General features: G+C 40.7%; 1 protein-coding gene and 1 long non-coding RNA gene across 2 annotated transcripts; one reads left to right on the top strand and one right to left on the bottom strand.

The window, feature by feature from the left end:
* The first annotated feature begins 4,733 nt into the window (after positions 1-4,733).
* LOC106564590 (fibroblast growth factor 8b) lies at positions 4,734-10,015 on the top strand. The gene is made up of 5 exons (XM_014130737.3): positions 4,734-5,472; positions 5,601-5,637; positions 6,345-6,534; positions 8,716-8,822; positions 9,182-10,015. Exons 1-5 carry the CDS (start codon positions 5,414-5,416, stop codon positions 9,473-9,475), a joined length of 687 nt encoding a protein of 228 aa, XP_013986212.3. The 5' UTR covers positions 4,734-5,413; the 3' UTR covers positions 9,476-10,015.
* Positions 10,016-11,620: 1,605 nt separating this feature from the next.
* Positions 11,621-14,959, bottom strand: LOC106564591 (uncharacterized). Its single transcript, XR_014379515.1, has 5 exons — positions 14,737-14,959; positions 14,484-14,615; positions 14,156-14,289; positions 13,685-13,787; positions 11,621-13,146 (listed from the first exon to the last, which is right to left on the bottom strand). It is a non-coding gene; the product is annotated as an uncharacterized LOC106564591 (long non-coding RNA).
* Positions 14,960-15,099: the final 140 nt, after the last annotated feature.

Genomic DNA, 15,099 nt, shown 5'->3' with positions numbered 1-15,099 from the left:
AACCTCCAGTATGAAACAACCTCTAACCTGCAGTATGAAACAACCACTAATCTCCAGTATGAAACAACCACTAACCTGCTGTAAGAAAAAACCTCTAACATCAAGTAAGAAACAACAACTAACCTCCGGTATGAAACAACCTCTTACCTGCAGTATGAAACAAACTCTAACCTGAAGTAAGAAAAAAACCTCTAACCTGCAGTATGTAACAACCTCTAACCTGCAGTATGAAACAACCTCTAACCTGCAGTATGAAACAACCTCTAACCTGCAGTTTGAAACAACCTCTAACCTGCAGTATGAAACAACCTCTAACCTGAAGTAAGAAACAACCTCTAACCTGCAGTATGAAACAACCACTGACCTCCAGTATGAAACAACCTCTAACCTGCAGTATGAAACAACCACTAACCTCCAGTATGAAATAACTACTAACCTCCAGTATAAAACAACCACTAACCTCCAGTAAGAAACAACCACTAACCTGAAGTATGACACAACCACTAACATGCAGTAAGAAAAAACCTCTAACCTCCAGTATGAAACACCTACTAACCTCCAGTATGAAACAACCTCTAACCTGAAGTAAGATACAAAAACGAACCTGCAGTATGAAACAACCATTAACTTCCAGTATGAAACAACAACTAACCTGAAGTATAAAACAACCACTTACTTGCAGTAAGAAACAACCTCTAACCTGCAGTATGAAACAACCTCTAACCTCCAGTATAAAACAACCTCTAACCTGCAGTATGAAACAACCTCTAACCTCCAGTATAAAACAACCTCTAACCTGCAGTATGAAACAATCACAAACCTCCAGTACGAAACAACTACTAACCTCCAGTATGAAACAACCTCTAACCTGAAGTAAGAAACAACCTATAACCTGCAGCATGAAACAACCACTAACCTCCAGTATGAAACAACCTCTAACCGGCAGTATGAAACAACCAATAACCTCCAGAATGAAACAACCACTAACCTGCATTATGAAACCACCACTAACCTGCAGTATGAAACAACCTCTAACCTTGAGTATGAAACATCCACTAACCTCCAGTATGAAAACACCACTAACCTCCAGAATGAAACAAACTCTAACCTGCAGTATGAAAAAACCCCTAACCTGCATTATGAAACAACTACTAACATCCAGCATCAAACAACCACTAACCTGAAGTATGAAACAACCACTAACCTCCAGTATGAATCAACTACTAACCTCCAGTATGAAACAACCACTAACCTCTAGTAAGAAACAACCACTACCCTCCCGTATGAAACAACTACTTACCTCCAGTAAGAAACAACCACTCCAGTATGATACAACCTCTAACCTGCAGTATGAAACAACCACTATTCTCCAGTATGACTAAACCTTTAACTTGCAGTGTGAAACAACCGCTAACCTGAAGTAAGAAACAACCTCTTACCTGTAGTAAGAAACAAACTCTAACCTGCCGTATGAAACAACCTCTACCTGCAGTATGAAACAACCACCAACCTCCAGTATGAAACACTTACTAACCTCCAGTATGAAACAACCTCTAACCTGAAGTAAGATACAAAAACTAACCTGCAGTATGAAACAACCATTAACCTCCAGTATGAAACAACCACTAACCTGAAGTAAGAAACAACCACTAACCTCCAGTATGAAACAACCACTAACCTGCATTATGAAACAACCACTAACCTCCAGTAAGAGACAACCACTAGCCTGCAGTATGAAACAACCACTAAACTGCAGTATGAAACAACCACTAAACTGCAGTATGAAACAACCTCTAACCTCCAGTATGAAACAACCTCTAACCTGCAGAATGAAACAACCACTAATCTCCAGTATGAAACAACCACTAACCTGCTGTAAGAAACAACCTCTAACATCAAGTAAGAAACAACAACTAACCTCCGGTATGAAACAACCTCTTACCTGCAGTATGCAACAAACTCTAACCTGAAGTAAGAAACATCCTTTAACCTGCAGTATGAAACAACATCTAACCTGAAATAAGAAACAACCTCTAACCTGCAGTATGAAGGAACCTCTAACCTGAAGTAAGAAACAACCTCTAACCTGCAGTATGAAACAACCTCTAACCTGCAGTATGAACCATCCTCAAACTTGCAGTATGAAACAACCACCAACCTCCAGTATGAAACTTGCAGTATGAAACAACTACTAACCTCCAGTATGAAACAACCACTAACCTCCAGTAAGAAACAACCACTAACCTGAAGTATGAAACAATCTCTAACATGCAGTAAGAAAAAACCTCTAACCTCCAGTATGAAACACCTACTAACCTCCAGTATGAAACAACCTCTAACCTGAAGTAAGATACAAAAACTAACCTGCAGTATGAAACAACCATTAACTTCCAGTATGAAACAACCACTAACCTGAAGTAAGAAACAACCACTAACCTCCAGTATGAAACAACCACCAACCTGCATTATGAAACAACCACTAACCTCCAGTAAGAGACAACCACTAGCCTGCAGTATGAAACAACCACTAAAGTGCAGTATGAAACAACCTCTAACCTCCAGTATGAAACAACCTCTAACCTGCAGTATGAAACAACCACTAATCTCCAGTATGAAACAACCACTAACCTGCTGTAAGAAACAACCTCTAACATCAAGTAAGAAACAACGACTAACCTCCGGTATGAAACAACCTCTTACCTGCAGTATGAAACAAACTCTAGCCTGAAGTAAGAAACATCCTCTAACCTGCAGTATGAAACAACATCTAACCTGAAATAAGAAACAACCTCTAACCTGCAGTATGAAGGAACCTCTAACCTGAAGTAAGAAACAACCTCTAACCTGCAGTATGTAACAACCTCTAACCTGCAGTATGAACCATCCTCAAACTTGCAGTATGAAACAACCACCAACCTCCAGTATAAAAACCCCTCTAACCTGCAGTATGAAACAACCACTGACCTCAAGTATGAAACAACTACTAACCTCCAGTATGAAACAACCACTAACCTCCAGTAAGAAACAACCACTAACCTTAAGTATGAAACAACCACTACCATGCAGTAAGAAAAAACCTCTAACCTCCAGTATGAAACACCTCCTAACCTCCAGTATGTAACAACCTCTAACCTGCAGTATGAAACAACCTCTAACCTGCAGTATGTAACAACCTCTAACCTGCAGTATGAAACAACCTCTAACCTGCAGTATGAAACAACCTCTAACCTGCAGTATGAAACAACCTCTAACCTGCAGTATGAAACAACCTCTAACCTGCAGTTTGAAACAACCTCTAACCTGCAGTATGAAACAACATCTAACCTGAAGTAAGAAACAACCTCTAACCTGCAGTATGAAACAACCTCTAACCTGCAGTAAGAAACAACCTCTAACCTGCAGTATGAAACAACCTCTAACCTGCAGTATGAAACAACCTCTAACCTGCAGTATGAAACAACCACTAACCTCCAGTATGAAATAACTACTAACCTGCAGTATAAAACAACCACTAACCTCCAGTATGAAATAACTACTAACCTCCAGTATGAAACAACCACTAACCTGCAGTAGGAAACAACCTCTAACCTCAAGTAAGAAACAACAAGTAACCTCCAGTACGAAACAACCTCTTACCTGCAGTATGAAACAAATTCTAACCTGAAGTAAGAAACAACCTCTAACCTGCAGTATGAAACAAACTCTAACCTGAAGTAAGAAACAGCCTCTAACCTGAAATAAGAAACAACCTCTTACCTGCAGTATGAAACAACCTCTAACCTGCAGTATGAAGGAACCTCTAACCTGAAGTAAGAAACAATCTCTAACCTGCAGTATGAAACAACCTCTAACCTGCAGTATGAAACATCCTCAAACCTGCAGTATGAAACAACCACCAACCTCCAGTATAAAACCCCCTCTAACATGCGGTATGAAACAACCACTAATCTCCAGTATGAAACAACCACTAACCTGCAGTATGAAACAACCACTAACCTGCAGTATGAAACAACCACTAACCTGCAGTATGAAACAACCACTAACCTGCAGTATGAAACAACCACTAACCTGCAGTATGAAACAACCACTAACCTCCAGTATGAAACAACCACTAACCTCCAGTATGAAACAACCTCTAACCTGCAGTATGAAACAACCACTAACCTGCAGTATGAAACAACCACTAACCTGCAGTATGAAACAACCACTAACCTGCAGTTTGGGAAGAGATTTATATAGCTGTATATTTTTTAAAGTAGATTCCAGAGGCTTGGTTTCTTTGCTATTCTGTTGTTTGATGCAGTAGGGCCAATATCTACATTGTATTAATATTTGTATTTAACCTTTATTCATGGTTTATTGGAAATGAATTAGTTGATTGATTAGTTGACAAATCACAATTAATAGGTTTGTTCGTGATTGTTCATGTTTTATACTATCAAGAATTGAGCTGAAACATTCATGTTTGATAACTTGTGAAATCGGTAACAATCCCAACACTGGAAGTAGCCTAATAAGGCACAAAGTCCTAGTCAATGAATGTGCCTCATATTTGTAAAATACCTCAACATGGTCAGGTGTCAATCAATACATGCCACTTTCAGTCCTCCTCAGCCTGTTACTGTCTCCCACCAAAGGCTCCGCCTGCTCTCTGCAAGGATATTGCCTTTCTCGCAAGTGAAAGTATTTAAATGATGAGGGCAGGAGCCGCTGTATTCTGAAGTAAACCGGACCACTAGAAACACACGTGTGGGAAGTTGACATTGGAGCCCAGCTATACCGACCATCTCACAGCGTTTCTTTGAGAGGCAAACATCACCAGTGGCTACAAATACATAGGACTATACATTTTGCTACCATTTTTAATTAATATCTATGCAAGATTCAATTTTTTTTAATTATTGAATGGACATGCTCACTGTCGCGCGTAAAATATGCATACAAATAGGCTAATCTCCATGCGCGTAATAATTCTATACCACCAGTGCATATGGATGTATTACAATTCCACGAAAGCAACCGGGATATACATTATCTCAACTAAGCAACATCAAAGAAGACCTTGAATTCTGCAGAGGAGGGATGATTGACACGAGAGGGAATTGACCGACTTGTGGAATAACGGTGGTCGCTTGATCACAGTGCGATCTCTATCCCTGGGACTTGTAATTCTGGATGGCCCCCTGAACGTCTTTAAATCGTCCTGGAACGTTTTATTGTGAATGCTGTCAATGAGTGAATGTGAATCCTACCTGGAACATTGGACCGAACCTTCAGTTGTTTCTGGATCTCCATCGTCGGGCTATCAATTTATAAGCTGTAACAGAAGGGAGATAAAATCCAAGCTGAAATTCCCGCTGGGAAGGACTGTTATTTCCCAGAGAACTCATGTGGAATTGGAATAGTGGAATTCATGAAAAAATATTTAACTTATTTCAATATGAGGCTTAGAACATCGAGATTAGGCTACCTGTGAGTTATTATACTACTGAACTGTTAAGATTTAAGGAATTGGCTATATAGGTCTGTACAGTTACTTGACATATTTGGAAATGTATATGAAACATAAACATTATTCTATTTTCTTTTTTATGTTTCAGGTTACTTCAGTTCTTAGCGCTGTGTTTTTACACACAGGTACGAACTTGCATGCCTTTTTATGACGTTTGCAGAGCAATGGGCATACAATAACATTTCATAGCCCCTTAAAAGATTTCAGTCCATCAATGCAACTAATTATTTTCATTTACAAGCGTTTTTATTCTTATTGATATTAATCCAATTCGTTTGCATATCTGCAGTAAATGTGTAATAACAATGAAAACATTTTATTATGAGCCCTAAGCAGTTGGCAACAAGTCAAACATCTTGAAAAGACGTAAACTCGAGTCTAAAAGGTAATTGTTAAAACATATGGGGATGGCGTATGGCTGAATTGAAAAATAATCGTTAAGGGATATAGCTAAGGGAGATGGGGGTGAAAGATCATTCGTGGTAAAACAACCTATCATAGGCATGTCATCTCGAGTGAGGACAGCGGACTCGCTGCGTGCATCTCCCCAAACACTCACCGTGCAAGGGCACTTTTTCTCTTCTAAAAGCCATGTGCCCGCGATTCCCTTTGAAATGCCTATAGCCCAAGCCCATATGAAAAGCATATGATTGGACTGAAATAAATACATATATTTTAGTTGGAAAATAACTTGATCTGCTTCTCATTCATTTAGACTGAACATCAATTAGCATTAATTATCAGTTCGGCTATGCTCTCATTGATGCTTTTATTTTTATACTTCAATGCTTTTATTCATGCTTTTTTTGTATGTGTTTTTCTGGTTTGATAGAACACAGTGCAGTCCCACTCCCCACCTCCTAATTTCAAGCACCATGTGAACGAGCAGTGCCGGTTGTCTGACCGGATGAGCCGCCGGTTGATTCGGACCTACCAGCTCTACAGCCGGACCAGCGGCAAACATGTCCAGGTTCTGGGCAATAAGAAAGTGAATGCCATGGGCGACGACGGAGCTGTGCACGGTAAGAAACGAATACATCACGCCTAGAATGAAACGGGAGCCTTCAAGTAGGCCTAGGCATTTTCGTAATAATTGTAGGATTTAACAGGCCTAGGCCTATTCCAGATTTTGAAATTACCAAAATCTATTTATGAACATGTCAATTTACAAGTCATGTAGGCCTATTGGAGAAGAAAAGTAGGTATATTATGAAAATGTTACCATTTAAAAAGCAAACAGTTCTATTTAGCTTGAAGAAGTCTATGTCTGAGTAGGCGGCGGGAGGGAGAAAATGCATTCGAAATGGATTCTATAGTATTGTTCTGGACTGGGATTCTCGGGAGAAACCCACTCAGAATATCTGGTAAACACATCAGAAATCGTCTTACTTTCTACCTTCTTAACATTTACTGAGTAGCTTACCATCTCAGAAGCGGTTGAAAGAAATACATATGACTTGCAATTTTCATAACCTTGAGACGCCCTATTTTTTACCCAAAGTTATTTGAGGCGAATGTGTTTTTGTTTAATTCTGTCCCCCATTGGTCTCTCAAGTCCATCCTTTGAACAAAACATAAATTCATTCATATCTGCTTAAACATACCAAAACAAGTACGACACTTTTACATTAGATTTAGTGGTTTAAAATATCAGTGACGGATTGACATTTGCCACGAGAATTACAAAAATGTGATAAATGTCAATGATAAAACAGAATTGTTTTAACTCACTTATCCAGAGTGGTGCTGAATGGCCCTTAGAGACAATGCATTGTTTTTGGAAGGGTTTGGGGTAAACTGCATTTCTGCCAAGTGGAATAATTAGCACAACATTTCTCAGGGCAACTTCATCGCACTGTTTCATCAACATGAAGTTAAAACGTTGTATTTCTCAACAGTGGTGGTCTAGACGTATTCATAGGCCTCCTATGCACTATTTGAAAAAAAGTGCTATCTAGACCCTTAAAAGTGTATTCGGCTGTCCCCATAGGAGAACCCTTTGAAGAACCCTTTTTGGTTGCAGATTGAATCCTTTCGGGTTCCATGTAGAACCCTTTCTACAGAGGTTTCTAGATGGAACCCAAAATGGTTCTACCTGGGACCAAAAGGGGTTATCCTATGGGGACAGATAAAGAACCCTTTTAGAAGAAAAAAAATCTTAGAGTATAGCTTATGGACAAAGTGTACAATATAGACAGCTGTTTTGATGAAATATATGCGAGGTTGGGAATTTTTCTCCCCACAAGGAAAGAATTGTCTGAAATTTAAAGGGAGCAAATTCCTGTCACCAAAGTATTTTTTTTGGTCTGTCTAGCCATCTTTCCACCACAACCATCTATTTCTCCCTATGCCTGCTGCCTGCTTTTTGGAGTGTCATTTAATGAGGAATTTTCATTGCTTTACAACTCAATGTATGACTCGGTTTATAAAGAGCGGTGAAGTCAGCATCTTCCTTTTATCCCCTCTTTTCTCTCTCTGTTCTTCTTTCTTCATCTCCCTCTCCCTCAAACACGCACACACACCTCGCCTTGGCTCGAGCGTGCATGTCCTAAGTGGGTGTCACTCTTGTAGCAGGCCCAAATCTGACCACTGCTCGGTGCTTTTGTGGCTGTGTCGCTGACCGCTATGTTCTCTCACTCCCTCGTTCCTCCTTCCTCCCCATCATCTAAGTGGAGCGTAGCGCAGCATTTTATAGCCGTTCAATGACAATGGCTCAGTGCGAAGTCAAAGCCACTTGCTGCTATTCTAAAAGACTTCAGTGTTTTTTGCCAATGTTTCCAATTTAATTTATGTTTGAATGTTTTGCCATATACAATACTTTTCTCCCCGCTGCATGCAAGGTTGATGCCATGATAACGAGTAGTACAACTCTGCTAAAGTCATTATAATATAATACATAACTTAAGGTTATTAGATCGAGGTTAATAAATGTAGTCCTCTGAACTAGTCATTTCAATAACTTAACGCCCTTTCTGATGTCATCACGTCAATACTACTGGACCGGCATCGTCTCACAGTCAAGTTCAATTCAGTCTCAAATGATACCGCTATTGGATTATTTTTCACAAGGGTTTTAGCTCAAAGTTACGAATGCTTGCATATCGTGTTCACAAAATAGAATAACCTCATAAGCTTGAGAATCATTGTGCATTGTATCTGAGCTGAATAAAGTTAAGAATATGATGTATTTTATGTTTTTCTAGCTAAACTTGTGGTGGAGACGGACACGTTTGGTAGTCGTATTCGGATCAAAGGGGCAAAGACTGGCTACTACATCTGCATGAACAACACGGGGACATTGATTGGCAAGGTAAATATTAGATTTATTTATGAATCCTTCATTTAGGGAAGTCACATTGAAATGTACATCTCTTTTCATGTGAGCCCTGGAGGTCGGTTGAGTTCAATAAATTCGGTCATCATTTTGACTGTGACCATGAATACAAAGTTTCGGGAAAAGTTATGTCTGTCCTGTGTAAGGTTCTTCACTTGAGTTATGACCAGAAAAGCCCTTGTAGGGAGTTGGACATGATTTGGAAAGAAACTTGAAGGATTGATAGGACATTTACTTGTCAAAACAATATTTTAACATCCTCAGAGACTGACCCCCTAAATCATTCCGTCATTCCGTCTCTCACCCCCACCCCCTCCTCTCTCTCTCTCTAACAGCGGAAGGGTCGAGGCAAAGACTGCATCTTCACAGAGATCGTTCTGGAGAACAACTACACTGCTCTCCAGAACGCTAAATATGAGGGCTGGTACATGGCCTTCACACGTAAAGGAAGGCCCCGCAAGGCCTCCAGGACCAAGCAACACCAGAGGGAGGCCCACTTCATGAAACGCCAGCCCAAGGGCCACCTCCTGGGTGACACCCAGCCCTTTGATGTCCTCCCCCTCCCCGTGGTCCCCTTCCACCCTCGGAGGACTAAACATACCCATCACCACAGCTCAGGGGCCCACTGAGGAAAGAACCGACGAAGAAGAAGAGGAAGCATAGGGAGGGAGGGGAATGCACCAAACAAAAATACCACTACCACATTTCTGCTCCTTGCAAGGACTCCTTTTGTTATGTTTTGTACTGGATTGTGTCTAAAACAATGAGTAGGCTATCTAATCTGCTACGTCAGACCGAGGTTTATTCGTAGGAAAGAGTTTTTATAACCAGAGGACAATTTTAGTGCTCAAGCACTCGATGAAATTTGAATGAATGAAAGGACATCTTGGGCTTATTGATAACCCTACTCAGCTATAAAGAGAGGATGTTATGAGAGAGAAATAATGAATACACATTACATGGCAGCTATCTTTGGATCATCATGTGGTTGCATCAACTAATTAACAGTGAATACATGTCAAACACATTATTTTGCATTTAGGAGGCCATTTTCGTTAGTCTCTTTTCTACATATATGAATATATTTTAAATTGGAAGATTTGTAAAATACTTTTAAATGATGGCAATATTTATTGTAGAGTGTATATTAAAGTCACAATTGTTTTGGAGTCAATGCGCCGTTTCTAACCATTTTTCTAGCTGGGTCACTTTGGGGTCCCAAAGGTTCTAACGTTGCCTAAAAAACTGGAGAACCAGATAACTGAGGGGCAATATCTGTGATAGGCTACTGCAATTCAATGTGCTCAGCAAGTGAGACTTGGGCCTGAATAGCTGGGGCTATGCATTAAAAGCAAATGAGGTCAGCCCACAATTTTGTTTCGAGACAAAGGTTACCACCATGTAGTTGCATTTCTCACGATCACACACCGTAACCCTGTGATCAAATGGGCCCTTTGTGGCCCTCATATAAAAGGACATGTTATACAATAGTGGGTTCGAATAATAACACGAGGAGGGGTCAGTTATCAAAAAGAAGCTAGGGAGGGAGGGAGGGAGGGAGGGAGGGAGGGAGGGAGGGAGGGAGGGAGGGAGGGAGGGAGGGAGGGAGGGAGGGAGGGAGGGAGGGAAGGAAGGAAGGAAGGAAGGAAAGCGAAAGAGCACCAGGGCTCAATGTGGCAAAATGTGGCACCGGCTGAAAGAGGGGGAATGGCTGGGAAGAGCCATTCAGGAATGAAAGGACGTGGCAGAAAGAAACCCTCCTCTCTCCCAGGAGCAACTGAGCATGACCGGCAGAGGCCAAATGACAGGGGGAAGAAGACCCGGTCGGCCCAGCCACAACAACAGAATCAGATGATGGGGAAGAAGACCCGGTCGGCCTGGCTGCACCACAGAATCAGATGACGAGGAAGAAGACCCGGTCGGCCTGGCTGCACCACAGAATCAGATGACGGAGGGAAGAAGACCTGGTCGGCCTGGCTGCACCACAGAATCAGATGACGGAGGGAAGAAGACCTGGTCGGCCTGGCTGCACCACAGAATCAGATGACGGGGGGAAGAAGACCCGGTCGGCCTGGCTGCACCACAGAATCAGATGACGGGGGGAAGAAGACCCGGTCGGCCTGGCTGCACCACAGAATCAGATGACGGGGGGAAGAAGACCCGGTCGGCCTGGCTGCACAACAGAATCAGATGACGAGGAAGAAGACCCGGTCGGCCTGGCTGCACCACAGAATCAGATGACGGAGGGAAGAAGACCTGGTCGGCCTGGCTGCACAAGAATCAGAGCAGACCCTCTCTCTTTCTCTATTCCCCTCCTCTCTCTTTCTCACTGTTTGAAGTCTGGATGTCCTATTGGTTGTTTGCTAAAGGTCGGATTCCAAATATGAGGAATGGTTTTTCAGTATAGCTAAGCACGAAGCGCCGCCAGCTTTGAGGACTTGCAAACGAATGAACAACTAAAAGTTATGATCAAAAGGTTCAATAAATCTGACAGGATAAAAACTCTGAACTTTTAGTGTTATTACTGTTACTCCTATTGAGAAATGAATGGCTATCCTCATGGCTCAATGGCTACTAGGACACATCATACACTTTAATTGAAGCATTATCCTGCTCTGCCAAATGAGAAAAGACAGCAGTGTACGCAAATCACCCTCCAAATGGTCGTTTAATTCCGTGTCCAAGATTTTATTTGGACAACACAAAGTCAAAGCAATCCAACAGCAACTCTTGATTTGAGAAATTAGTTGAGAATTTTTTTCTTAGATCTTATGCTTTGGTTGGATCTGGTTCCCAAATCCCATGACATATCTCCTCCCCTTTAGGAAGTACGCAAAGCACAATAGTGAGTGACCTGTGGTTTAGTTGCTGTGTTTAGCCCTTGTACTGCTCACTTGGTTAGGCACAGAGTCCCAGAAATGCAAGGAATCACCACTAGGTTAGAGGAATCTATGTTTAAATGGAATTGTTCTTTTTTAGCAGCATTGTTTTCTTTTCGTGCAGCATCTATGTTTTGTTTTTAACTGCTCTGGGTAAGTTGCCATACAATAACACATTGTGTTAAAAAGTAAATCAGTAAAATTTCACTTCAGTTTTCATTTCATTCAATCAAACTTTGATGGTCAAACCTCAGTCATATTAGCTTAGTCAGATATAATGTCTTGTTATTCATCTCCCTAGAGTTTGATGGTCAAAGTTAGCGAGCATTCAGTCAGATAACGTTTCTCATTGTGGCTCACTGTGGTACTTGATTTACAAAAGAGCCTACAACCTTTTCCCACTTTGCAGTTATTAAGTACTACTGTCATGCAATAACCTATATTTACAAAGAAGCATACGACTTGTTCACTTCCCAGGAATATAGTGCTTCTGTCATCCAAGCTCCATACCTATCCTGGCTATCCCCAGTCTTGGGGTTTGCGAGAGGATTTGTTGGAGGACTCTGGGCCAGTAAAGTCACCCCCTGGAGGACAGGGCCAGGCTCAGGGGACCAGTAAGACCTGCTAGTACTGGCTAGCTCGGCCATAATGGCTTTCAGGGTGGCCTACTCTGGGCTGCTCAATCATGAGCATAAGGGTATTCAGTTAACACAAATGGGACGTGCTTGTAAGGGCGACCCCGTCGAGAACAGTGTGTGTGGAAAGAATAGGGAAAAGGCATTGTGTGTTAAAGTGTTTTACAAGGGAAGGAGACCAAGAATTGTGGGAGGGGGATGAACTCTCTGCATTTGGAGTATTTTAACAACTAATAGTTTGCATAGTTAAGGGAAAGGAGAGATGTAGAGACAGTTGTTTATAATGTTATGGAATTGTATTCATCTTCAAAGGACCACATCACGTATTAAAACCAATAAGTGTTCGTATCTCAACAACAACAATTCAGAACTTTTTACAGAACAGCAGTGACATTTCTCAAATATCTTTTTGACAGAACACTTGTAAGTGTTCTTTCAAAAACGAACAAGTTTAAACAAGTAACTATGTTTGTAATTCACTGTCTCAATTCCACATCCCCCCCGCCCGACCGCAATAAACACAATGGAAAGTATGGACAAGGCACTGTGCAAAAATTTTCCAAAAGTGGAATCCCATTGAGAACCAGATATCAGAGTAGAAAACATACAGGATACTGCATCACCAGTGCAAATCAAAAACGACTTGTTTCAGTGACATCCCCTCAGATCCACACTGGGACTTCATTGAGTTTTGTAGTCGACGTCCCCTTCATTGGTTCCCTTCAGTTTCTTCACCTCCCGGAGTATCTCGTGCTCAAGGGTTAATATCTCCTTGGGCTTCTTGTACTTGAAAGGAAAGACAGAATAGGTGATTACCTCTACAGAAACCCCTTTCCCTTCCATGTACATCCTGTAGTGTAATGTTTGGCCTGAAGTGGGATAACACAGAGGCTCCTTATTCCCTATATAGTGCACTACTTTCAACCAGAGTCAGGCTCAAAAGTAGTGCGCTATATAGGGAATAGGGCCAATTTGAACAAACACAAGGAATAAGAAATCGAATAGCACAGAGAAACCGATTATGATAGGTATACACATAAAGTAACGGTCAATCTCTTCATCAGATACTTAGAACAAACATTAGGATAGCTTACTAACTAATTCAATGATTCGTTCCGTTGAGTTTATAGGTGTGTTCTGATACAAGTGAGACGAATACAAAAATATAGTTTCAATCTAATCTCCAATATCAACTTATAGTTTAGCCTCAAGTTTGACTATCAGTCTCTGTATATTGGATATAAGACTTGCAGTGTAAAATCACCCAAGGTGGAATTTGAGAAGTACTGTAGTTGGTTTGTTTGTTGTTGTCAGAAGTACTTACACTGACGATTAACGTGTTATTGGCATGGGTGAAGTTGAGCGCAGAACTATCCAATGGCAGCTGGCTTCGGTCCAGATCAGGAACATTAAACTTCTTGTAGTACCTGCAAAGGATAACACACCGCAGTGAGAAAAGGGTTTCTTGAAGGTAAGAGATCAATATTTTTGTCAACAGTGCCACCTATAGGAGAGCCAGCCTCACTTACATATGTGGAACTGTAACAAGCACTGACAAAGAAAATAAAGGAAAATATAGGAGGCCTTCTCCATTGTGAAGATGTTACAACTGTAGAAATTATATAGACTTTGAATGTGGTATCACTTTTCAGGGACCTGTAGTTAACGATATCTGAAGTGATATAGGCCGAGCAGTTTATCAGTAGATTTCCAAGGAGGGGAAACATATCAACTGTATGCTTAACTTTTAAAGCATTTTGGCATGAGAGTGGAATAGAGGCTATTCGGATGTTACTTTTTGTTATTTGTTCGTATGATGCAGCATCATTGATAAGCCTCCAATGAAATATTGTAGACCTCTTTGGGGTACGGAAGGTTCCGGACTCTCCACAGGAAACTGGTCTTTGTGTCTTTGCGCATAAATACAGGCTGAGGAAATTCAACAGAGCATTGTACAGTTAAATGCATACTGATTATTGATGATTAATTTAATAGTGAATTCCACGATCGTAAAAGTATTAGTTGACACATTTGGATGAGTACTGTTGGTGATAGTGAACTAGAATCAATTAGCAATTTAGATCATGGCCTGAAATATAACAGATGTAAATATTGTATAATACAACTCATGTTTGAACAGTTTTCCTTGATAACATCTGATTCCAAACAGGCTACAGTAGATGGAACTGGCTCTCCAACTTCTATCTCCCATGGTCCCTGTCCCTTCAAGGTGCTTTTTAAACACCACTTCCGTACTGCAAAGTAAGAATACATGTAACTAACAACAGCTGAGAGTGGAAATAATATAATGCACAGGAAGCAATGTAGCTAAGGCAGGATACTTTTTAGAAGATGTCTAATCTGAAACAAGCTTACCAATGAGCTCAATCTGTTGTCAAGTCATATTCTCTGCCATTTCTTTCCCATCTGTAAAGAGATAGTGTATCTTCCTTTTCCCTGGAAAGAGGTTTGCAAAGCACCAATATAAATGCATTTAAATATAAACTAGCTAGCTTTCATCTTTTTTTTGTATTTTTATTTTTTCTCTTTTTTTTTATTTTTCTGACCAGCTCTGCACAGCCATATTGCAAAAAACGGACACTTCCTGAAACATCACGTGTAGCCACGGCAACGGAGGTCATCGTGAAACGTATAATAATTTGTTCCTTTTTTTAAAACTCCATAATCTGTCAAAAACATGTTTACATTTACTCAATAAATAATACATTTTTTACAATA

Source organism: Salmo salar, chromosome 12 (assembly GCF_965601325.2).
Source record: "Salmo salar chromosome 12, fSalSal1, whole genome shotgun sequence".
NCBI classification, from domain to species: domain Eukaryota; kingdom Metazoa; phylum Chordata; class Actinopteri; order Salmoniformes; family Salmonidae; genus Salmo; species Salmo salar.
This window is presented reverse-complemented; position numbering and strand designations above follow the sequence as displayed.